The sequence below is a fragment of the Carassius auratus genome, unplaced genomic scaffold (assembly GCF_003368295.1).
Source record: "Carassius auratus strain Wakin unplaced genomic scaffold, ASM336829v1 scaf_tig00214629, whole genome shotgun sequence".
NCBI lineage: Eukaryota > Metazoa > Chordata > Actinopteri > Cypriniformes > Cyprinidae > Carassius > Carassius auratus.
Window position 1 is genome coordinate 1 of NW_020527743.1, and position 26,774 is coordinate 26,774.

Sequence of the window (26,774 nt, forward strand, 5' to 3'; positions counted from 1 at the left end):
TCCAAACTACAGTCTGTGCGGCGTCCAACTGTACCTGACGATATCCTCCAAGCTACAGTCTGTGCCGACGTCCACTGTACTGACGATATCCTCCAAACTACAGTCTGTGCGGCGTCCAACTGTACTGACGATATCCTCCAAGCTACAGCCTGTGCCGAGTCCAACTGTACTGACGATATCCTCCAAGCTACAGTCTGTGAGGCGTCCAACTGTACTGACGAATATACTCCAAACTACAGTCTGTGCCGCGTCCAACTGTTACTGACGATATCCTCCAAACTACAGTCTGTGCCGCGTCCAACTGTACTGACGATATCCTCCAAACTACAGTCTGTGCCGCGTCCAACTGTACTGACGATATCCTCCAAACTACAGTCTGCGCCGCGTCCAACTGTACTGACGATATCCTCCAAAATAACAGTCTGTGCGGCGTCCAACTGTACTGAAGATATCCTCCAAGCTACAGTCTGTCGAGTCCAACTGTACTGACGATATCCTCCAAACTACAGTCTGTGCGGCGTCCAACTGTACTGACGATATCCTCCAAGCTACAGTCTGTGCCGCGTCCAACTGTACTGACGATATCCTCCAAGCTACAGTCTGTGCGCGTCCAACTGTACTGACGATATCCTCCAAGCTACAGTCTGTGCCGCGTCCAACTGTACTGACGATATCCTCCAAGCTACAGTCTGTGCCGCGTCCAACTGTACTGACGATATCCTCCAAACTACAGTCTGTGCCGAGTCCAACTGTACTGACGATATCCTCCAAACTACAGTCTGCGCCGCGTCCAACTGTACTGACGATATCCTCCAAGCTACAGTCTGTGCCGCGTCCAACTGTACTGACGATATCCTCCAAGCTACAGTCTGTGCGCGTCCAACTGTACTGACGATATCCTCCAAGCTACAGTCTGCGCCGCGTCCAACTGTACTGACGATATCCTCCAAACTACAGTCTGTGCCGAGTCCAACTGTACTGACGATATCCTCCAAGCTACAGTCTGCGCCGCGTCAACTGTACTGACGATATCCTCCAAGCTACAGTCTGCGCCGCGTCCAACTGTACTGACGATATCCTCCAAGCTACAGTCTGCGCCGCGTCCAACTGTACTGACGATATCCTCCAAACTACAGTCTGCGCCGCGTCCAACTGTACTGACGATATCCTCCAAACTACAGTCTGCGCCGCGTCCAACTGTACTGACGATATCCTCCAAACTACAGTCTGTGCCGCGTCCAACTGTACTGACGATATCCTCCAAACTACAGTCTGTGCCGCGTCCAACTGTACTGACGATATCCTCCAAACTACAGTCTGTGCCGAGTCCAACTGTACTGACGATATCCTCCAAACTACAGTCTGTGCGCGTCCAACTGTACTGACGATATCCTCCAAACTACAGTCTGTGCCGAGTCCAACTGTACTGACGATATCCTCCAAACTACAGTCTGTGCCGAGTCCAACTGTACTGACGATATCCTCCAAACTACAGTCTGTGCCGAGTCCAACTGTACTGACGATATCCTCCAAACTACAGTCTGTGCGGCGTCCAACTGTACTGACGATATCCTCCAAACTACAGTCTGTGCCGCGTCCAACTGTACTGACGATATCCTCCAAACTACAGTCTGTGCCGCGTCCAACTGTACTGACGATATCCTCCAAACTACAGTCTGTGCCGAGTCCAACTGTACTGACGATATCCTCCAAACTACAGTCTGTTCTTCCAGATTAAGAGATGGCATCTCATTTTTCACTGCCACGCCTAAAATAAGTTATGATGTCTCATTTTTAACTGCCATACCCAAATTTTGTGATGACATCTTGCTTTTCACTTCTACGTCCAATTTAAGTAGTGAGGCCTTTCCATCTTTTTTCCCAGTGATGTCCAAATTTAGTGATGATGTCCCTCCAGTTCTAGGTTATGTCACGTCTGACTGCAGAGATGAAGCTCTCCAAGCTTCAGTCTGTTCTGTAGCTGACTTGAGTGTCGGTGTCCCCCAGTCTCCACTCCACAAAACATTCGACTGTAGAGACAATGTCCCCCAAGCTACAACCTGTGCAACACCTGACTGTAGTGTTTATGCTCCCCGAACTCCGTCAAGCCAGTTACAGGATGATGAGACAACAATTATTGGTTAGTTTGCTACCACAATATAATCCAACTCACACACACACACGGTTTATGCTTAATATGCATTTTGTTTTAGAGTAGTTAACATGGAATGCAATTAATTTAAAGGTATTTTAAATTGTATCATTTATGTATGACAAGTACGGGTAACTAATAGTTTTTAGTGTGACAAATTATTTTTTAAAGGCACAAATATTCAATGTATTAACTCAATTATTCTTTCTCAATTCTAGTTTTTAAGTAGACGAAGTAAATGCTGTCTCTGTGACATTTTATGATGACATCTCTTATTTATTTTTTAACAGACATCAATTCACACCGTTATGAAATCGGCTGTCAGTTGGGTAAAGGAGGCTTTGGAATCGTGTACGCAGCAACTCGTTTGAATGATGGCCTACAGGTATCAATTTGTATTACTGACATTATTTTTCTAGCTAATCATGTTTGTCCTATTGTACTTGTCTCGCTCTCTCTAATGTATGAAATGATGATAACTCTGCTGACATGATGAATTATAAATCTCACATACATCACCTTTTTGTTTTGTTGATCAGGTGGCAATAAAATTGGCATCCAACAAGATCACAAAGTTCATCAGCATTGTAAGTAGGCTGTGCTCTCTGTTTCTCCTCTCAGTCACTGCTTTCATTTTCAATCATCTCATATTAACATTAATCACAGCCTTAAGTGGTTTTTCAGCAGTCAGTCTGTCATTGTCAACAGTTTTCCTGGAGTTGTTTAAGTCCTATATCTTTCTTACCGTCATAACAACTCTCTTTCTTCTAGGATGGTTATTCTGGACGTCTTCCTCTGGAGGTTGCTTTGCAAATTCTTGCAAATAAAGGCCCCAGGGTGGAGGAAATCGTTCAGCTTCTGGACTGGCGGCTGGATCCTGACTATTACTTTATGGTCCTAGAGCGGCCCGTGCCCTGTCAGTCCTTGTTTCAGTATTTAAAGTGCTACAAGGGCATCATGGACGAGGACTTTGCTCGAGTTATAATGAACCAGGCAATATTTGCGGCTCGGATGTGCTGCCTTCGTGGAGTGTTGCACCGGGACATAAAGCTGGAAAACCTTCTGATCAACCCGGACACACTCGAAGTCAAATTGATTGACTTTGCCTGTGGTGCAATCCTCACCGACGGGGGTTACACGTCCTTTACTGGTATGTATGATGATCCCTCAAAGCTGTGAAGTGGGTGTCTAATGGGATCCTCTGCTGTGAATCAAATGATTATGAATATCTAGTTAAAATGCTGTTTTAATGGAAACCAAATGTAATTTCCAGGCACAAGAGAGTACTGCCCTCCTGAGTATCACATGACCGGCCAGTACCACGGGGAACCAGCGACAGTGTGGTCACTCGGGATCCTCTTGTTTGTGATTCTTTTCCGTAAATATCCAAAGAGACGACACCTGCACAAGATTAACGATCAAAACTGGACCAAAGCTGGCCTGTCGAAAGGTTAGATCTCTTCTTCAGCACAAACCAATATGGTCGTTGAGATAATTTAACTGTCCATCAAAGAGATCACGTGTGAAGTTCAAAGTGATATTCAGACATATCTTTCTTTGTTCTGCACAGAATGCTGCGATTTAATTCGCCGGTGTCTACAGATCGACCCAAAGCAGCGGATTGAACTGGGGAAACTCAGTCTCCACGACTGGCTTATGGTAAATACATTCTGATGATTTGAAGATTTGCCTTGGTTTAATTATAAGACTATGGACATAGCTTTCTTACTGTTTCTTTTTATACAGTTTTCTTTTCCTATTTGCTGTAACTGTTATATAGTCGATCTATTTGACCTGATTTGACCTGCTCTTTAACTTTCTTTGTTGTGAATTTGGTTTCTGTCCTGTTTGAGTATTTTGAGACTAAACCTGATTTCTGTTGTTTCAGACTGCAGACAAGGAGAATAACAACGACACAATAATGGGTCAGTTTGGTACCATAAACACACACACACACACACAGTCTTCACATGTTTTACACTGACTTTAGTATGCACTTTTCTAATAATAGCAATTCAACAAGATTTCATTTACATTTATATAAATGTGTGTAAGGTGAAAGTATGTATTTCACTCAGAAAAAACACACACATATATTTCTTTATTTTATGACTACTATAGTTTCCTTAAATAGTCCTGTAGTGTGCCAGTATTTGTTAAGCACAGATTTTTAATGTCATGTGTCAAATTGAATATGAATTATAAAAATAATGATTTTCTTTCTACATCATATCTTTTAACAGACATCAATTCATGCCGTTATGAAATCGTCTGTCAGCTGGGTGATGGAGGCTTCGGAACCGTTTATGCAGCGACTCGTTTGGACGACGGCCTACAGGTATCAGTTTTCATTACTATCTCGAATAGAATAACTTGATGATTATTTTTGTCCTGTGTTATAGTCATCTGATGCATCTAATGCAAGCGCTCTGAATTTATATTTAATTTACTGTTTAAAGCTCTTAAATTGTCAGAGCTTGTTAAGTCATGCTCTACATATTTGTATTTAGGTTCATGAAAATGTCTGTTCAGGGCTAATGTTTGAATGAATGAATGAGTTGTAACTCTTGCAAACATCGTTGTTGTTTTGTTGATCAGGTGGCGATAAAAGTCGTCTCCAGCAGGAACAGAAAGTTCATCAGTATTGTAAGTAGGCAGTGCTCTCTCCGTTTCTCCTCTCAGTCATCCGATCACAGACTGTAGATGATTTTTCAGTCTGTCATTGTCTAGAGTTTGTCCTTTATCCATCTAACCGTCATAACAACTGTCTTTCTTCTAGGACGGTTGTTCCAAGCCTCTTCCTCTGGAGGTTGCTTTGCAAATCCTTGCAGACGGAGACCCCAGGGTCGAGGAAATCATCCAGCTTCTGGACTGGCGGGTGGAGTCTGACCACTACATTTTGGTGCTAGAGCGTCCCGTTCCCTTTGAGGAACTGAACTGGTTTCTCCTGCAGCAAATGGGTACCATTCAAGAGGACATGGCACGAGTTATAATGCGCCAGGCAACATTCGCAGCTCAAACATGCTGCAGACGTGGAGTGTTTCATCAGGACATAAAGCTGGAAAAGCTTCTGATCAACCCGGACACACTCAAAGTCAAGTTAACTGACTTTGGGTGTGGTGACTTCCTCAGCTGTGTGGGTTACACGTCCTTTGTTGGTATGTATGATGATCCCTCAAAGGTTACAGTGGGTCTCAAACTGAGGGCCGTTCACACAGGACCCTGAGTGAATCAAGCTCATGGAATGGGATCCACTGTTGTGAATCACATTAATTCTTGCATAGTGATGGTTATACAGTTAAAATGCTGTGTTAATTGTAAACAAATCTCTTTCCTCCAGGCACAAGAGAGTACTGCCCTCCTGAGTATCACATGACCGGCCAGTACCACGGGGAATCAGCGACAGTGTGGTCACTCGGGATCCTCTTGTTTCTTATGCTGTGTGGGGATTTTCCAAATACACCAGACCTGAGCATGATCGACGGTCACAACTGGACCAAAGATGGCTTGTCGGAAGAATGCAGCGATTTTATTTGCTGCTGTCTGCAAATCAATCCAAAAGAGCGGATTGAACTGGAGAAACTTAGTCTCCACGACTGGTTTATGGTAAGTACATTTTTTATTTGTTTTGATTTATTTATCAGGTGTCATACAGTCAGATGATCAATTATAATGCTGAACGTCTTAATTCTTATTTCTGTTTAATGTATTTAAACAGTGAACCTGATTTTGGATTTTTCTGTTTTTTGTTTAGGATTGCTGAAATGAGGGGAGCAAAAGAAAATAGTGTAAGTAATGACAAGAAAGAAAGTCATGAAATTAAAGGAAATTTTATTGAACAACATAGGTTTTCAATATATATTATTAAATGAAATAATAATAATATATTAGAGATATAAAGCTATCAAAAATAACAAATATATAAAATATAAAAAGATGAATAAAATATAAATAAATATAAAAGATTCACTATGTTGTGTTGCATAATTACATTTATTACTTAAAGCTGTGGTAGGTAAATTTTGACGCTCTAGCGGTTAATAAACAGAACTGCTTGCGTCTTGAGGAAGAACATCGTAGCCGGAGCTACTTCTCTCTGTTTATGTCTATGAAGAATCACAAAGGTACTGGGTTACTCCGCCGCGGTTCTCCCGAAGCAATCTAAAATAGTCCGAATATAAACACTTATTATAGGTGCACCCTAGTGATTCAGGACAAGCCAAAAACACGGTTTGGAAAATGGATTCATGGTGTACTCGCTTATTATATACATTTTTTACATTTTGAACACAAACAAAGTTACGGACCGCAGCTCTGATTGGTTGTTTCTTAACGGGAGCTGATGACTTTCTGCAAATGGCAATAGGAGCACTGGGAGGAGCCAGAGGAGCTTGATTTTTTTCACAGATTATCTGTCTCATATTCTACTGTCAGGACATAATGACAGATAGTTTGATAGACAGTAACGTTTCAGACTGGACTGGTGTCTTACATTAGACCCGCCCTGAGTGAGCTATCATCAGTCGGCCGTTGCTTCACCGCTGGAGCAAATGTAGACAAGACTTTCTCCTAAATGATTGAGGTGTTTTTTTGTTGGATGTAATAATGAACAAAGCCGTTGTCATTTACTTCCGACATCTGAGCCACTGAAGACGCAGTGGATTACCTTTTGTTTCTGAAGAGAATGCGCCCCTGATCTATGTTTGCGCAAATCATTCATGATCCAGCTTCACCTACAGAAGAAGTGAGTATAAGGTTTGATAAATCTTTGCAAAACGCCTTTCCTAATAATTTGCTAATTAGCAAGTTTCACGATGAATGCGGCTAAAGTAAACAGTCTCTCTCAGAGTGGCTTGAAGAGAGGGGCGGAGTCAGCAGAGCTCATTAACATTTAAAGGAAAATGCTACAAAACTGTGTGCTCTAAAATGAGCTGTTTTTGACAGGGGGGAAAGGGTGTTTTTTACACTACCATTGAAAAATTTTGACCAAACTATGTTACAGACTTTTCATTAAGAACTTAAAGAATCATATCAACTGGTAGAAAGTTGGTATCCTATGGCTCCTTTAAACAACCAGCAGTAATGTCCAGGGATGTAAACAACTCAATATTCTGAACAACTAGTAGTTAATGCTGTATTTAAATGCGTTTCAGAGATGTGTCTCACTTCTGTATGCATGTGCAGTTGCAAGAAATCAAGAGGCATAAGTTTTAACTAAAAAACAGCAAACTAGATGCTAGCCCATAATAAACCTAAAAAAATGCTTTATATTGGAAATAATATCAAAATCGCACCTGCCTACTTTATGAACTTAAAGTACCTAAAAAACAGGCCAAAAGACATATTATAATAGGTGGACATGGCAACACCTCAAGAACACGCTTTGTGAGTATAAAGCCGCTTTCAAAACATAAACAAAAGACGTTGTCTCAGTCAGTCATCATTTTGCTGAAATGTTCAGGTTTCGACCAACATGAGGGTGAGTACATTTTTATAGTTTTTGTCTTGTGAACTAACATTTTATACTTCATTGAGGTCACTTTCTTTACTCTGATGGAAAAACAGCCTGGTCCACTGAGCTGGATCCTGCTGGTCTGAAGGTTTTAGAGGAGATTTAGGTCTCTTTTCCTGCTATTCAACCAGCTCAATCAGCTTAAACCAGCAAACCAAGTCTGGATAGATTTTCCCTCAGGTTTATTGAACAAGCAGCTCTTTTGATATATTTTGTGATATACTTACAGTACAGATGTAATGGAATGTCTCTTTCTGTCTTTTTGTAATTTAAGAATTCTGTCATTTATCGCCAGGATCAACTGGAATTTCCTTGTAAAGAACAGAGGACACGTTGTGTACGAATGTGCAATTAGAAGAAAATTTGAATATGAAAGCTCAGAATATGGTAAGTGCAGATTTACTGGATTAAATTACCAGTAGAGTGAAATTTATTATATGATACATAGTATCTTATCATTATTGATTTTTGTTTTTCATGAACAAACCTTAGTGTATTATGTATGTTATGCATTATGTTATCAGTCAGTATCACAGTAGATTATGTCTTAAGTGAACATAAACAGTAAAGAAAGAAATCTGATGTGTAGCGATGCATTTGATCTGTGCGTTAGGTCTTAAAGTGACAGCAGCTTATACTGTATTGTTTTAAGCTTTAATGAATACAAACTATATAAAAAGTGACAGCCACTTTCAATTTTTAAATTTGTTCCACATACTAAATAGGGACCGTGTGTTATTGACAGACGATAAGGTGTTAGACATTGAGGACAGCATTCACAATAAAGGTTTGAATGCTTAGAAGTGAAAGTTTTCAAGCAGACCAAAAAATAAACTGCAGTTGAAAGTATGGTAGCAATATATTCAAAGAGGGAAAGTGGTAAATAAAATGATCTCTTCATGGGTTATCATTTAGAAATCTAAACTCTCACAATACATAACACATGCACCTAAGGATATAGATTTAAAAAACGACACACATGAAAGTGCATAAGTAGCTGAAACAGTGTTACAGAACTACAGATGCACTTTAAAATGCTTTTTAGATGCACGACAGTGTACTTCACTTGTAATTAATGTGAATAGCACTGAGATGCAGACTTTTATTCTTTATATGAAAAGAGAATGGATACACACATGTAGTTTAGCTTTCAAACAGTGTCTTGAAAGCACTGCCTATCTCTTGGATCATGTCAGAGGTGATGGTAGATCTGCTGTGTTTGTCGAAGGCCTGGCGATTACATTGCCTCGTCAGAGATGTAGCACCAAATGCAGCCACCAGGGATTCATGCTGGAAATATACATTTACAATTAAATTAAGTAATGTTAGATCATCTTTTTAAAACATGTCTCTAGACTTTTTTATTTATTTTACCCATACTGCATCATGGTTTTAAAAGAAAAAATACTCTGATTGTCTTTCTTCCTTTCGTATTAAACTATGCATACATACATGATGTTGTTTTGTTTATAAATGTTTAAGCAACTTAATTATATTTGATCTAAAAAATACATTTTAAACATTATGCACTTTTTTTCCTTAGTCATGATATCGTTTTGAAGAAACGTGCATTAGTAATATTCTGCTCGATGTGCCCTCCTGTGGCCTCAGGCGAGAAGCCAATTCTTTTCCTGTATGGGGAGGCTGCAGACCTGGAGCCGGTAGATATAGGCCCCAAGCAGTTTTACGCCCCTGTTGTTCCTCATGCGTCCAGTAGGGGGAGAAGGAAATACGGCGAATAACACTATATGGGGAGGCTGCAGAGCAGACCTATGACCTACTGTAAAATGTATTATTCATATTTATTTATAAACAGTTTTTATATACAGGAGACTGACTGATATATGATGTTGTGAATTTATATTAAGCTATTTTAGATATTAACCATATTCAGGCCATTAGACATACAGTACTGTGTAATCATTTGCATCCTAAATGAAATATCTGCTGTACAATTCACAATTGGTCATCATACAGCTACAAAACATGTCCTACATAGCATTTTATGAAGACAAACACAATTTAACCCTTTTCTAAAATTCCAAGGGTCATTTAAAAGAAAGAGAAAATATTGTTGTTCACAAAAATATTTATTAACACCATGACTTTTATTTCTTAACAGCATGACTCCTGTAGATTCTGCATGACTCCTATAGACTGTCCTATGGCTTGCCACTCTTCTTTTATTGTTTTTTTATCCTGCTGTCAAAGTGCTCCCGCTCACTGATAAAAATAAATAAAGCAAAAGTTGCATAGTGGTAGAAACAATGGTTAATTATAAATATTTCCTTTATAGGATCCTTACAGTACCTTGCGTCAATGACAGGTCCTCGCAGGAATTTCTCCTCAGCCTCCTAAAGCAAACAGACACCTTTATGAGATACAAGTTACAGAACTAAAGACAGAGTATGATAAAACACACATTAAATGCACATACATTTGTCCAGATAAGTAAGCTATTTTAAGAAAACTGTATATTAAGATATACATTAGAGAATTAGATCATTTCATTTATAAGAAACAACTCAAATCAAAATCTACATTTAAACCATATGAGACCAAAGTTTTTAATGTAGGTTTTATCATGCATGACATATGTTTGTATTATTTGACAAAATACTTGAGTGAGTGTGCAGTTCAACTTGTGCAGAGACTTAGAGATTTGCATACATACATACATGCCTATAAATGTGTATTTTGTGTGTTCACATCATAGACCGTCCAAAAAAAAATAAAAATCACACATTTGTGATTATCCACTCTAATGTGCTCCAGAAACCATGTGGAGTATGTTTAAATGCGAGGAGTAAACAGGGTCTTACCAGAAGAAGCCATGTCATGCAAACTAAAGACAGACAACAAGATAAAAATAAAAATGTAATTAATTTTAAAAGTGAGTGAGACAGAGCGGGTAAAGAGAAGACTAGGGGCAGCTTGACCTACACGTGGTTAGCTAAGTTTGAGTCAGACAGACTGACTCAATCAAGTACTTTTGCCTCTCGAAATAAATTATTGACCCATCTTTTGAATTGATATCGCATCAATCGTTTATAAATAATAAATGTTGCATCATTACAATAAAATCAACAACAATAACTTATTTACATACCTTAATTCGTATCGCTTCAAAAAATGTCTGCTGCTATCATACAGATATGGTCTGCTGTTTTGATGACTAGGCTCATATACTAATATACAGCCTCCCCCTACTGGACGCATGAGGAACATCAGGGGCGTAAAACTGCTTGGGGCCTATATCTACCGGCTCCAGGTCTGCAGCCTCCCCTTACTCATTCTTTTTCCCACTTTAGTTTTTCAGCCATTTTGACAGCCCTACAACTTACCCTTTATTTGCATCTGGAGGTGAGCTGAACGCCCAATGTGCAAAGACTCCTAAAGAACCGGACAGCAGATCTCCCTGTCCTCCGCAAGGCCGCCCAATGCTCTTCTGGTTACAGGTCAGCACTGAGAGCAAACAGAAAAGCAGCACGTTAGAGAAAGAAAACAGAACCATATGAAGTTTGAATGTTTTAAGAAAATCACTAACTGTTCTTTCCATCAGTAATAATGTCCTCCTCCCCTTTTAAAACCAAGGTAAGATGGCCCAAGGCGATGCTCAGTTTCTGAACACTTCTCTTGTATTCAGATAAAAAGCTGAGGAAGAGTGTGTGCATAAAGAAGAACAAAAGGCTCGTAGGGAGCTGATCAAACAATGAACAATAAGACCCAGGTTTCATCCTCTAATGCACCATGAACTAATGACAAATGTCCAAGTGTCCGATGTATAAAACAGGTATATGCCACTACACTATATGCTTGGTTTAGATGTTGTTGAGCATCACTAGACAGTTACACCATGATTTAATTATCACATTGCTAATGCATATAGGACAACAGCATGAAAACAGTTGTTGTAGGTACATTTTAAAAATTTGCTAGGTTAGTCTGAGAGGTTGCTAAATATTGGAAAAAAATTGCTTACACCAACAGAGAGTCCTTCTGGAGTTACACGTTCCCTTATATGGATAGGAAAGAAATGTAACTGTTAATTATAAAGTGTGAGTAAAAGGGAAACTTAGCTGTCTTGCTGAATTGTTTCAGTTTCTCATCCATAATAGCATCAGTGCAGTGTGTAAAAGTGGAAATTCATTACATCTGTTTGAGAGATGTAATGAATTATTAATGAAATATTAGGCCTCCTAATATTCTATTGGTCCACTAGACTCCCGCTTTCCTATTGGCTCACCAGCTGTCGTGCTTCTATTGGCAACTGAGCTGCTTGTACACAAGCAGAGCTGAGGAAGTCATAAGTGGGTGGAGCTTAATGTTTGATTGACAGAGCTAATGAATGTGTTTTATGATTACATCATTGTTCAGTGTTGTTTTTTTAAGCAGGAATCTGCATATGACACTTATTTTATTTTTTTACTATAGTATTAATTTACACAGGGAACAAAAGACGACACTCCCACTACTATGAATTATGGTTGCTAACGATAAACGGACACATGCCAATATGTCTACTAGCACGTCCGTTTTTTTGCATTTCTCATACCTCTTCATATGCTGCTTTTCATACATGAAACTTACTTAAGCAGTGCGATGCAATGAACATGTGACAAGGGATCTGTGTATGTGTGTGTGTGTGTGTGTGTGTGTGTGTGTGTGTGTAGGTGTTGACCTCTTCGTGGTTTTAAAATATTTTATCATGAAATGCTTCCATGTTATCCATCTTTTCTTTTCTCCATGTATTCACACTGGCTGCTGACAATATTAATGTACTTGTCTTTAGTATGCACTCCAGAGACTCCTGTGAGCAGGGCTTTCTGTTGTATATGTTTGGATTGTACAAAACTTTTCTTTATTAGCCTATTATTATTATTATTATTATTTACCATATATTTATTTTAAAGAAGAACACTGAAATTTAATAAAATATACAACCAAAATGCTGCGTTGATTGTGGTGTAATTTAAGCAATCTGTCCAAAATAGAAATAAAACATTTCCTTAATCTTCATGAACTTAACACTCTTTTTTTTTTTTAGAGGGGCAGCAAACTGATCAAAGATCATACACATATTCCTCTCAGACTAGTTTTTGGTCCATTCTGAAGTCTGTTACTGCTGTGAAATTAAAATACTATTAAAACATCTCAGTATAACCTAACGTAACCCTCCATTATGCTTAACAAGCAAGCCTGGCATGGGCTTAACTTTAAGTGTCATGCAAGCTCTGAAATACACCCAAAATTCAAGAGAAGAACTGCCACGTATGAGTTTTTATTTTTATTTATTTGTTTTTGTTTATAGCATAACATAGTTAAACATCACACCAGTATAGTGCTATTTTCCAGAATATCAGCACAATAGCATGTGGTATATATATTATACAACTGCTCAATGAACATTTATTTGTTTTCAGTTATTTAGGCAGCATTGTACATTTGGACTGTTTTTGCTCTATTTTGCTGATGAATCATGTGTGTCAGTGATCTATTCATAAAGTGAGCTTTGCTTCATTCATGAATAAATCAGTAATTTGAATAAATGAAAGTTTTTTTTAAAGACATATTACCCCCATAGCAGTTTTAGTTTCATATAAGAGAATAATTTCGTTTTCATAACATATATGCAAATGTAAATTGATTTTGATAAATGCTAATTAATTATATTAATATTGATTTTGTTGATTTAATTTGATGGCAACAGCCTTATAGTATAGTGTTAATTTTAGATTTTCTTTACAGCTTTTCGCTATTTTTACATAAATAATCATTAAAATTATGCCTTAAACTTAGCTACATGTATTAATAAATGATTTGTCATCTATTGTGTTTTACTTACAATATACGAGCTCGCGATCACCACATACTGCTTTTTTTAATTCATGTTTGAGTCACATACATCAATTACAGCGCAAAATAACTGAAAAAAACTGTCCATATATCTGTAAACGACTTCAATTGGCAACGTTTAATCAGAAAGCATTGCTATTCGGATGTTAAGTGATGACGTAAGAAGCGCTGTTTCCGGGTCTAAGCCTCAACTCACTTCACTTGAGAATACGACCTCAGCAGCCGTTTATGAGCACTGTTTATTCATATTAATCATTTAAGCTAAAGGCTTTTAAACTTACGGTTTACACTACAGTCTCCCTGCTCACAGCGTCCCAAACACAAATATTTTTTAATATTTTTTTTTATATTTTCATTGTCTGGCTATCTGGGACTTCGGTATGGAGTTAAAGGTTAAGATTATAACTTTTTCGCTAATATTCTATCACATTGTGAGTTTATATTAGCACCTTTTGTTGTTTTCTCATGGTAACTGACAGAGCGTTTGGATAGGAAGCGCTGCTACGTGACGTCAGACTTAACAAGCGAATTCTAAACAAACGGAATATTACCCACGCTAGGAGATTACGCATCTATGCAGAGGCCACGCCCACCGCGGAAAACGTACCAATCAGCAACGGCCCTCTGCGAGCAGCATTGGAACGTCACTCGTTTTGTGACGTCACAGTAATATTCCAGTATAAATAGGCTCGCTCAATTTCATTTGTCTGATAAACCACTTGCGGTTCGTTGCTAGTTGCATTGTTTGCACTTAATCAACGATAGTCGTTTTATTGCTAGTTGAATTCTAGTATTTTTCTCACCTTGCATTTCTTCCAGCCAACGTTAGTTACTATTTCAAAATGCTACTTACGTTGCTAGGATTATTTGCTTTAATTCAAAGAGAGAGAAAAAAAGTCAACAACACCCACTTAGGTCAAGAAGACAATGCCGACCAGAGTGATGTACCACCAGTGAAGAGTTTTGATGATGGTAAAGTTATGATTATGCAGCAACTCCCTTTCTGTACTGGAGTCTGCATGCATAGGACTCTACACTTATTTGGATGTTTAAAGGTTTTGTGGAGGACACAGGACACAGCTTAGCTGAAGTTCAGTTTTATAAAGTCTGTAACTTAATACAACACAGCATAAGAAATTATACTACACATACACAATTCATAAACATAAAACTCAACACAGGACAAGTTACTTTCAAGTTTTCAATTCTTTCACGTTCATATTTTAATTTACACAAAAAATGAAATTCGATATTGATAAAACAATATTACTGTAATTACATTAAGTGATGTTTTAATTCATTGTAATGACATGACACCTAATTTAACGTCTGAATATCATGATCTAGTCACACACATATTTAAGTTCCATGCTAAGGTTGCCATGGTAGCTTTGGACGACCTTATTAATATTCATGCACTTAACTAATTCAGGAGCTGTAATTGATTGTTTGTTTGATTGTTTTTAAAAAAATGTTCTTATTTAAAAATACAATGTTCATGAACATTCCAGAAAAAAAGTATATATTATGTTGCGTGTTCATGAGCATTGTGCTTTTAAATAAGAGAAATGTCCATAATGAATACCTTACCAGTAACTGAAAAAATAGAAAGCCATGCCCAGTGGCGCCTCCAAGGGGGCCTCCAAGGGGGGCACAGTCACCCCTAAAATGACACTGGTCAACCCAATAGCCCAAAATTTAATTTGAAATTCAGTGTTTCCATCACTCGATTCTGATGCGATAATTCAAAATGTGCATAAAAGCAGGGTTTACTATTTTCTCCATAAAGAGAATAGTAAAACTGAAGTTTTGAAGCCCATAACCTGATATGCTCCCAGAAATAAATAATAGTAGCAAAAAAAAATATTGTCTGCTGGATTTAGTTAGACAAGGAACATGTATTGTGCTACCCTAATATTTTAACTGACCCCTTTCTGCCACCCCATCAATAAACATCCTGGAGGCGCAACTGGCCATGATTATAGTTGAAGTAATATCCGTTAATATAGTTATACAATATTTCCTAAATGTTCTTATAATGATTCATATCTTCTGGTCCATATTCTCCCCTTTAGGTCGAGAAGTTGATGACACTGGTACAGTCTGTGCTTCATCCGACTCTGCTGTTCACTTTTCTCCAGCTTCTTTCAGAGCCACGTCCAACTGTACTGACGATATCATCCAAACTACAGTCTGTGCCGCGTCCAACTGTACTGACGATATCCTCCAAACTACAGTCTGTGCCGCGTCCAACTGTACTGAAGATATCCTCCAAGCTACAGTCTGTGCCGAGTCCAACTGTACTGACGATATCCTCCAAACTACAGTCTGTGCCGCGTCCAACTGTACTGAAGATATCCTCCAAACTACAGTCTGTGCCGCGTCCAACTGTACTGAAGATATCCTCCAAACTACAGTCTGTGCCGCGTCCAACTGTACTGAAGATATCCTCCAAGCTACAGTCTGTGCCGCGTCCAACTGTACTGAAGATATCCTCCAAACTACAGTCTGTGCCGAGTCCAACTGTACTGACGATATCCTCCAAGCTACAGTCTGTGCCGCGTCCAACTGTACTGAAGATATCCTCCAAGCTACAGTCTGTGCCGCGTCCAACTGTACTGACGATATCCTCCAAGCTACAGTCTGTGCCGCGTCCAACTGTACTGAAGATATCCTCCAAGCTACAGTCTGTGCGGCGTCCAACTGTACTGACGATATCATCCAAACTACAGTCTGCGCCGCGTCCAACTGTACTGACGATATCCTCCAAGCTACAGTCTGCGCCGCGTCCAACTGTACTGACGATATCCTCCAAGCTACAGTCTGTGCCGAGTCCAACTGTACTGACGATATCCTCCAAGCTACAGTCTGTGCGACGTCCAACTGTACTGACGATATCCTCCAAACTACAGTCTGTGCGGCGTCCAACTGTACTGACGATATCCTCCAAGCTACAGTCTGTGCCGTGTCCAACTGTACTGACGATATCCTCCAAGCTACAGTCTGCGCCGCGTCCAACTGTACTGACGATATACTCCAAACTACAGTCTGTGCGGCGTCCAACTGTACTGACGATATCCTCCAAGCTACAGTCTGTGTCGAGTCCAACTGTACTGACGATATCCTCCAAACTACAGTCTGCGCCGCGTCCAACTGTACTGACGATATACTCCAAACTACAGTCTGCGCGGCGTCCAACTGTACTGACGATATACTCCAAACTACAGTCTGCGCGGCGTCCAACTGTACTGACGATATCCTCCAAACTACAGTCTACGCCGCGTCCAACTGTACTGACGATATCCTCCAAACTACAGTCTACGCCGCGTCCAACTGTACTGACGATATCCTCCAAACTACAGTCTGTGCCGCGTCCAACTGTACTGACGATATCCTCCAAACTACAGTCTGTGCCGTGTCCAACTGTACTGACGATATCCTCCAAACTACAGTCTGTGAGGCGTTCAACTGTACTGACGATATCCTCCAAACTGCAGTCTGTGCGGCGTCCAACTGTCCTGAAGATATCCTCCAAACTGCAGTCTGTGCCGAGTACAACTGTACTGACGATATCCTCCAAACTACAGTCTGTGCCGTGTCCAACTGTACTGACGATATCCTCCAAACTACAGTCTGTGCCGAGTCCAACTGTACTGACGATATCCTTCAAGCTACAGTCTGTGCCGTGTCCAACTGTACTGACGATATCCTCCAAACTACAGTCTGTGCCGTGTCCAACTGTACTGACGATATCCTCCAAACTACAGTCTGTGCCGAGTCCAACTGTACTGACGATATCCTTCAAGCTACAGTCTGTGCCGTGTCCAACTGTACTGACGATATCCTCCAAACTGCAGTCTGTGCCGAGTACAACTGTACTGACGATATCCTCCAAACTGCAGTCTGTGCCGAGTACAACTGTACTGACGATATCCTCCAAACTGCAGTCTGTGCCGTGTCCAACTGTACTGACGATCCTCCAAACTGCAGTCTGTGCCGAGTACAACTGTACTGACGATATCCTCCAAACTACAGTCTGTGCCGTGTCCAACTGTACTGACGATATCCTCCAAACTACAGTCTGTGCCGAGTACAACTGTACTGACGATATCCTTCAAGCTACAGTCTGTGCCGTGTCCAACTGTACTGACGATATCCTCCAAACTACAGTCTGTGCCGTGTCCAACTGTACTGACGATATCCTCCAAACTACAGTCTGTGCCGAGTCCAACTGTACTGACGATATCCTCCAAACTGCAGTCTGTGAGGCGTCCAACTGTACTGACGATATCCTCCAAACTACAGTCTGTGAGGCGTCCAACTGTACTGACGATATCCTCCAAGCTACAGTCTGTGCCGAGTCCAACTGTACTGACGATATACTCCAAGCTACAGTCTGTGCCGAGTCCAACTGTACTGACGATATCCTCCAAACTACAGTCTGTGAGGCGTCCAACTGTACTGACGATATCCTCCAAACTACAGTCTGTGAGGCGTCCAACTGTACTGACGATATCCTCCAAGCTACAGTCTGTGCCGAGTCCAACTGTACTGACGATATCCTCCAAACTACAGTCTGTTCTTCCAGATTAAGAGATGGCGTCTCATTTTTCAATGCCATGCCCAAATTAAGAGATGGCATCTCATTTTTCACTGCCACGCCTAAAATAAGTTATGATGTCTCATTTTTAACTGCCATACCCAAATTTTGTGATGACATCTTGCTTTTCACTTCTACGTCCAATTTAAGTAGTGAGGCCTTTCCATCTTTTTTCCCAGTGATGTCCAAATTTAGTGATGATGTCCCTCCAGTTCTAGGTTATGTCACGTCTGACTGCAGAGATGAAGCTCTCCAAGCTTCAGTCTGTTCTGTAGCTGACTTGAGTGTCGGTGTCCCTCAGTCTCCACTCCACAAAACATTCGACTGTAGAGACGATGTCCCCCAAGCTACAACCTGTGCAACACCTGACTGTAGTGTTTATGCTCCCCAAACTCCGTCAAGCCAGTTACAGGATGATGAGACAACAATTATTGGTTAGTTTGCTACCACAATATAATCCAACTCACACACACACAAGGTTTATGCTTAATATGCATTTTGTTTTAGAGTAGTTAACATGGAAATGCAATTAATTTAAAGGTATTTAAATTGCATTATTTATGTATGACAAGTACGGGTAACTAATAGTTTTTAGTGTGACAAATAATTTTTTAAAGGCACAAATATTCAATGTAGTATCTCAATTATTCTTTCTCAGTTCTAGTTTTTAAGTAGACGAAGTAAATGCTGTCTCTGTGACATTTTATGATGACATCTCTTATTTATTTTTTAACAGACATCAATTCACACCGTTATGAAATCGGCTGTCAGTTGGGTAAAGGAGGCTTTGGAATGGTGTACGCAGCAACTCGTTTGAATGATGGCCTACAGGTATCAATTTGTATTACTTACATTATTTTTCTAGCTAATCATGTTTGTCCTATTGTACTTGTCTCTTTCTCTCTCTAATGTATGAAATGATGTTAACTCTGCTGACATGATGAATTATAAATCTCACATACATCACCTTTTTGTTTTGTTGATCAGGTGGCAATAAAATTGGCATCCAACAAGATCACAAAGTTCATCAGCATTGTAAGTAGGCTGTGCTCTCTGTTTCTCCTCTCAGTCACTGCTTTCATTTTCAATCATCTCATATTAACATTAATCACAGCCTCTAAGTGGTTTTTCAGCAGTCAGTCTGTCATTGTCAACAGTTTGTCCTGGAGTTGTTTAAGTCCTATATCTTTCTTACCGTCATAACAACTCTCTTTCTTCTAGGATGGTTATTCTGGACGTCTTCCTCTGGAGGTTGCTTTGCAAATTCTTGCAAATAAAGGCCCCAGGGTGGAGGAAATCGTTCAGCTTCTGGACTGGCGGCTGGATCCTGACTATTACTTTATGGTCCTAGAGCGGCCCGTGCCCTGTCAGTCCTTGTTTCAGTATTTAAAGTGCTACAAGGGCATCATGGACGAGGACTTTGCTCGAGTTATAATGAACCAGGCAATATTTGCGGCTCGGATGTGCTGCCTTCGTGGAGTGTTGCACCGGGACATAAAGCTGGAAAACCTTCTGATCAACCCGGACACACTCGAAGTCAAATTGATTGACTTTGGCTGTGGTGCAGTCCTCACCGACGGGGGTTACACGTCCTTTACTGGTATGTATGATGATCCCTCAAAGCTGTGAAGTGGGTGTCTAATGGGATCCTCTGCTGTGAATCAAATGATTATGAATATCTAGTTAAAATGCTGTTTTAATGGAAACCAAATGTAATTTCCAGGCACAAGAGAGTACTGCCCTCCTGAGTATCACATGACCGGCCAGTACCACGGGGAACCAGCGACAGTGTGGTCACTCGGGATCCTCTTGTTTGTGATTCTTTTCCGTAAATATCCAAAGAGACGACACCTGCACATGATTAACGATAAAAACTGGACTAAAGCTGGCCTGTCGAAAGGTTAGATCTCTTCTCCAGCACAAACCAATATGGTCGTTGAGATAATTTAACTGTCCATCAAAGAGATCACATGTGAAGTTCAAAGTGATATTCAGACATTATCTTTCTTTTTTCTGCACAGAATGCTGCGATTTAATTCGCCGGTGTCTACAGATCGACCCAAAGCAGCGGATTGAACTGGGGAAACTCAGTCTCCACGACTGGCTTATGGTAAATACATTCTGATGATTTGAAGATTTGCCTTGGTTTAATTATAAGACTATGGACATAGCTTTTTTACTCTTTCTTTTTATACAGTTTTCTTTTCCTATTTGCTGTAACTGTTATATAGTCGATCTATTTGACCTGATTTGACCTGCTCTTTAACTTTCTTTGTTGTGCATTTGGTTTCTGTCCTGTTTGAGTATTTTGAGACTAAACCTGATTTCTGTTGTTTCAGACTGCAGACAAGGAGAATAACAACGACACAATAATGGGTCAGTTTGGTACCATAAACACACACACACACACACACACACACACACACACACACACACACACACACACACACAGTCTTCACATGTTTTACACTTACTTTAGTATGCACTTTTCTAATAATAGCAATTCAACAAGATTTCATTTACATTTATATAAATGTGTGTAAGGTGAAAGTATGTATTTCACTCAGAAAAAACACACACATATATTTCTTTATTTTATGACTACTATAGTTTCCTTAAATAGTTCTGTAGTGTGCCAGTATTTTTTAAGCACAGATTTTTAATGTCAAGTGTCAAATTGAATATGAATGATAAAAATAATGATTTTCTTTCTATATCATATCTTTTAACAGACATCAATTCATGCCGTTATGAAATCGTCTGTCAGCTGGGTGATGGAGGCTTTGGAACCGTTTATGCAGCGACTCGTTTGGACGACGGCCTACAGGTATCAGTTTTCATTACTATCTCGAATAGAATAACTTGATGATTATTTTTGTCCTGTGTTATAGTCATCTGATGCATCTAATGCAAGCGCTCTGAATTCATATTTAATTTACTGTTTAAAGCTCTTAAATTGTCAGAGCTTGTTAAGTCATGCTCTACATATTTGTATTTAGGTTCATGAAAATGTCTGTTCAGGGCTAATGTTTGGAATGAATGAATGAGTTGTAACTCTTATAAACATCGTTGTTGTTTTGTTGATCAGGTGGCGATAAAAGTCGTCTCCAGCAGGAACAGAAAGTTCATCAGTATTGTAAGTAGGCAGTGCTCTCTCTGTTTCTCCTCTCAGTCATCCGATCACAGACTGTAGATGATTTTTCAGTCTGTCATTGTCTAGAGTTTGTCCTTTATCCATCTAACCGTCATAACAACTGTCTTTCTTCTAGGACGGTTGTTCCAAGCCTCTTCCTCTGGAGGTTGCTTTGCAAATCCTTGCAGACGGAGACCCCAGGGTCGAGGAAATCATCCAGCTTCTGGACTGGCGGGTGGAGTCTGACCACTACATTTTGGTGCTAGAGCGTCCCGTTCCCTTTGAGGAACTGAACTGGTTTCTCCTGCAGCAAATGGGTACCATTCAAGAGGACATGGCACGAGTTATAATGCGCCAGGCAACATTCGCAGCTCAAACATGCTGCAGACGTGGAGTGTTTCATCAGGACATAAAGCTGGAAAAGCTTCTGATCAACCCGGACACACTCAAAGTCAAGTTAACTGACTTTGGGTGTGGTGACTTCCTCAGCTGTGTGGGTTACACGTCCTTTGTTGGTATGTATGATGATCCCTCAAAGGTTACAGTGGGTCTCAAACTGAGGGCCGTTCACACAGGACCCTGAGTGAATCAAGCTCATGGAATGGGATCCACTGTTGTGAATCACATTAATTCTTGCATAGTGATGGTTATACAGTTAAAATGCTGTGTTAATTGTAAATAAATCTTTTTCCTCCAGGCACAAGAGAGTACTGCCCTCCTGAGTATCACATGACCGGCCAGTACCACGGGGAATCAGCGACAGTGTGGTCACTCGGGATCCTCTTGTTTCTTATGCTGTGTGGGGATTTTCCAAATACACCAGACCTGAGCATGATCGACGGTCACAACTGGACCAAAGATGGCTTGTCGGAAGAATGCAGCGATTTTATTTGCTGCTGTCTGCAAATCAATCCAAAAGAGCGGATTGAACTGGAGAAACTTAGTCTCCACGACTGGTTTATGGTGAGTACATTTTTTGATTTGTTTTGATTTATTTATCAGGTGTCATACAGTCAGATGATCAATTATAATGCTGAACGTCTTAATTCTTATTTCTGTTTAATGTATTTAAACAGTGAACCTGATTTGGGATTTTTCTGTTTTTTGTTTAGGATTGCTGAAATGAGGGGAGCAAAAGAAAATAGTGTAAGTAATGACAAGAAAGAAAGTCATGAAATTAAAGGAAATTTTAAATAACAACATAGGTTTTCAATATGTATTATTATATGAAATAATAATAATATATTAGAGATATAAAGCTATCAAAAATAACAAATATATAAAATATAAAAAGATGAATAAAATATAAATAAATATAAAAGATTCACTATGTTGTGTTGCATAATTACATTTATTACTTAAAGCTGCGGTAGGGAACTTTTGACGCTCTAGCGGTTAATAACAGAACTGCTTGCGTCTTGCGGAAGGACATCGTAGCCGGAACTACTTCTCTCTGTTTATGTCTATGAAGAATCACAAAGGTACTGGGTTACTCCGCCGCGGTTCTCCCGAAGCAATCTAAAATAGTCAGAATATAAACACTTATTATAGGTGTACCCTAGTGATTCAGGACAAGCCAAAAACACGGTTTGGAAAATGGATTCATGGTGTACTCGCTTATTATATACATTTTTTACATTTTGAACACAAACAAAGTTACGGACCGCAGCTCTGATTGGTTGTTTCTTAACGGGAGCGGATGACTTTCTGCAAATGGCAATAGGACACTGGGAGGAGCCAGAGGAGCTTGATTTTTTCACAGATTATCTGTCTCATATTCTACTGTCAGGACATAATGACAGATAGTTTGATAGACAGTAACGTTTCAGACTGGACTGGTGTCTTACCTTAGACCCGCCCTGAGTGAGCTATCATCAGTCGGCCGTTGCTTCACCGCTGGAGCAAATGTAGACAAGACTTTCTCCTAAATGATTGAGGTGTTTTTTTGTTGGATGTAATAATGAACAAAGCCGTTGTCATTTACTTCCGACATCTGAGCCACTGAAGACGCAGTGGATTACCTTTTGTTTCTGAAGAGAATGCGCCCCTGATCTATGTTTGCGCAAATCATTCATGATCCAGCTTCACCTACAGAAGAAGTGAGTATAAGGTTTGATAAATCTTTGCAAAACGCCTTTCCTAATAATGTGCTAATTAGCAAGTTTCACGATGAATGCGGCTAAAGTAAACAGTCTCTCTCAGAGTGGCTTGAAGAGAGAGGCGGAGTCAGCAGAGCTCATTAACATTTAAAGGAAAACGCTACAAAACTGTGTGCTCTAAAATGAGCTGTTTTTGACAGGGGGGAAAGGGTGTTTTTTACACTACCATTGAAAAATTTTGACCAAACTATGTTACAGACTTTTCATTAAGAACTTAAAGAATCATATCAACTGGTAGAAAGTTGGTATCCTATGGCTCCTTTAAACAACCAGCAGTAATGTCCAGGGATGTAAACAACTCAATATTCTGAACAACTAGTAGTTAATGCTGTATTTAAATGCGTTTCAGAGATGTGTCTCACTTCTGTATGCATGTGCAGTTGCAAGAAATCAAGAGACATAAGCTTTTACTAAAAAACAGCAAACTAGGTGCAAGCCCATAATAAACCTAAACAAATGCAAAAATCAGAATCGCACCTGCCTACTTTATGAACTTCAGAAACTGGTTCGCTTTATGAACCAAGCCTAAAAAACAGGCCAAAGGACATTTATAATAGGTGGACATGGCAACACCTCAAGAACGCACTTTGTGAGTATAAACATAAACGAAACATAAACAAAACGCGTCGTCTCAGTCAGTCATCATTTTGCTGAAATGTTCAGGTTTCGACCAACATGAGGGTGAGTACATTTTTATAGTTTTTGTCTTGTGAACTAACATTTTATACTTCATTGAGGTCACTTTCTTTACTCTGATGGAAAAACAGCCTGGTCCACTGAGCTGGATCCTGCTGGTCTGAAGGTTTTAGAGGAGATTTAGGTCTCTTTTCCTGCTATTCAACCAGCTCAATCAGCTTAAACCAGCAAACCAAGTCTGGATAGATTTTCCCTCAGGTTTATTGAACAAGCAGCTCTTTTGATATATTTTGTGATATGCATACAGTACAGATGTAATGAAATGTCTCTTTCTGTCTTTTTGTCATTTAAGAATTCTGTCAATTATCGCCAGGATCAACTGGAAGTTCCTTGTGAAGAACAGAGGACACGTTGTGTACGAATGTGCAATTAGAAGAAAATTTTAATATGAAAGCTCAGAATATGGTAAGTGCAGATTTACTGGAGTGAAATTTATTATATGATACATAGTATCTTATCATTATTGATTTTTGTTTTTCATGAACAAACGTTAGTGTATTATGTATGTTATGCATTATGTTATCAGTCAGTATCACAGTAGATTATGTCTTAAGTGAACATAAACAGTAAAGAAAGAAATCTGATGTGTAGCGATGCATTGGATCTGTGTGTTAGGTCTTAAAGTGACAGCAGCTTATACTGTATTGTTTTAAGCTTTAATATGTAGAATACAAACTATATAAAAAGTGACAGCCACTTTCAATTTTTAAATTTGTCCCACATACTAAATAGGGACTGTGTGTTATTGACAGACGATAAGGTGTTAGACAGTGAGGACAGCATTCACAATAAAGGTTTGAATGCTTAGAAGTGAAAGTTTTCAAGCAGACCAAAAAATAAACTGCAGTTGAAAGTATGGTAGCAATATATTCAAAGAGGGAAAGTGGTAAATAAAATGATCTCTTCATGGGTTATCATTTAGAAATCTAAACTCTCACAATACATAACACATGCACCTAAGGATATAGATTTAAAAAACGACACACATGAAAGTGCATAAGTAGCTGAAACAGTGTTACAGAACCACAGATGCACTTTAAAATGCTTTTTAGATGCACGACAGTGTACTTCACTTGTAATTAATGTGAATAGCACTGAGATGCAGACTTTTATTCTTTATATGAAAAGAGAATGGATACACACATGTAGTTTAGCTTTCAAACAGTGTCTTGAAAGCACTGCCTATCTCTTGGATCATGTCAGAGGTGATGGTAGATCTGCTGTGTTTGTCGAAGGCCTGGCGATTACATTGCCTCGTCAGAGATGTAGCACCAAATGCAGCCACCAGCGAGGGATTCATGCTGGTAATATACATTTACAATTAAATTAAGTAATGTTAGATCATCTTTTTAAAACATGTCTCTAGACTTTTTTATTTATTTTACCCATACTGCATCATGGTTTTAAAAGACAAAATACTCTGATTGTCTTTCTTCCTTTCGTATTAAACTATGCATACATACATGATGTTGTTTTGTTTATAAATGTTTAAGCAACTTAATTATATTTGATTTAAAAAATACATTTTAAACATTATGCACTTTTTTTCCTTAGATAGTCATGATATCGTTTTGAAGAAACGTGCATTAGTAATATTCTGCTCGATGTGCCCTCCTGTGGCCTCAGGCGAGAAGCCAATTCTTTTCCTGTATGGGGAGGCTGCAGACCTGGAGCCGGTAGATATAGGCCCCAAGCAGTTTTACTCCCCAAGCAGTTTTACGCATCTGTTGTTCCTCATTCCTCATAAGACCCAGGTTTCATCCTCTAATGGACCCTGAGCTAATGACAAATGTCCAAGTGTCCGATGTATAAAACAGGTATATGCCACTACACTATATTGTTGAGCATCACTAGACAGTTACACCATGATTTAATTATCATATTGCTAATGCATATAGGACAACAGCATGAAAACAGTTGTTGTAGGTACATTTTTAAAAATTTGCTAGGTTAGTCTGAGAGGTTGCTAAATATTGAAAAAAAATTGCTAACACCAACAGAGAGTCCTTCTGGAGTTACACGTTCCCTTATATGGATAGGAAAGAAATGTAACTGTTAATTATAAAGTGTGAGTAAAAGGGAAACTTAGCTGTCTTGCTGAATTGTTTCAGTTTCTCATCCATAATAGCATCAGTGCAGTGTGTAAAAGTGGAAATCCATAGATTACATCTGTTTGAGAGATACACGGACAGAGTGTGAAGCCTTTAAGTAATATTAACAATGAACACTTTAAATCATTTATGATTTTTGTTTACTCAGGGGTATTGGTGTATCATTGGCCCAGAATCATTAATGAGATGCCTCACAGAGGTAATGCTGCATGTTCAGCTCCTTTACCCTCTGTTTACTTTCCTAATCTGTCTGGATGCCCCCCTTGGCATGGGGCAGCATTCAGTATAAACATTTAAACATTTAAATTGAGCTACAAGTATATTTAAGTAAGTATATTTGTAGCAATAGCAGAAATTATATATACTACAACTATTTCTAACACTATAACTATTTCTAGATGACCGATCAAATAAGCATTGTTCACATAATCTTTGTATTAATTAATTATACATAGTTCAGATTTTCTTGCTTCCTTTAAAACAAGATGCTCTTTATCTCTAAACGTTCCTTTTTCAAATGCACTTTGTTAAATACTAGCAGACGAAATGGTTGAT

At 39.3% G+C, this 26,774-nt stretch overlaps 2 protein-coding genes and 1 long non-coding RNA gene across 3 annotated transcripts; all 3 read left to right on the plus strand.

Annotated features, from left to right (window-relative positions):
- The first annotated feature begins 2,299 nt into the window (after positions 1–2,299).
- On the plus strand, positions 2,300–5,979 carry LOC113092511 (PAS domain-containing serine/threonine-protein kinase-like). The gene is made up of 11 exons (XM_026258134.1): positions 2,300–2,537; positions 2,692–2,739; positions 2,924–3,302; positions 3,426–3,602; positions 3,723–3,811; positions 4,041–4,077; positions 4,396–4,490; positions 4,751–4,798; positions 4,932–5,310; positions 5,493–5,758; positions 5,907–5,979. The coding sequence occupies exons 1-11, from the start codon at positions 2,412–2,414 to the stop codon at positions 5,913–5,915; spliced, it is 1,653 nt and encodes a 550-aa protein (XP_026113919.1). The 5' UTR covers positions 2,300–2,411; the 3' UTR covers positions 5,916–5,979.
- A 2,003-nt stretch (positions 5,980–7,982) lies between these two features.
- Positions 7,983–12,036, plus strand: LOC113092512 (uncharacterized). The gene is made up of 3 exons (XR_003287582.1): positions 7,983–8,051; positions 10,976–11,122; positions 11,259–12,036. It is a non-coding gene; the product is annotated as an uncharacterized LOC113092512 (long non-coding RNA).
- Positions 12,037–18,041: 6,005 nt separating this feature from the next.
- LOC113092510 (uncharacterized) lies at positions 18,042–24,582 on the plus strand. Its single transcript, XM_026258133.1, has 13 exons — positions 18,042–18,554; positions 18,857–18,951; positions 19,108–19,155; positions 19,342–19,720; positions 19,844–20,020; positions 20,142–20,230; positions 20,460–20,496; positions 20,853–20,947; positions 21,209–21,256; positions 21,390–21,768; positions 21,951–22,216; positions 22,366–22,399; positions 24,401–24,582. Exons 1-12 carry the CDS (start codon positions 18,140–18,142, stop codon positions 22,372–22,374), a joined length of 2,037 nt encoding a protein of 678 aa, XP_026113918.1. The 5' UTR covers positions 18,042–18,139; the 3' UTR covers positions 22,375–22,399; positions 24,401–24,582.
- Positions 24,583–26,774: the final 2,192 nt, after the last annotated feature.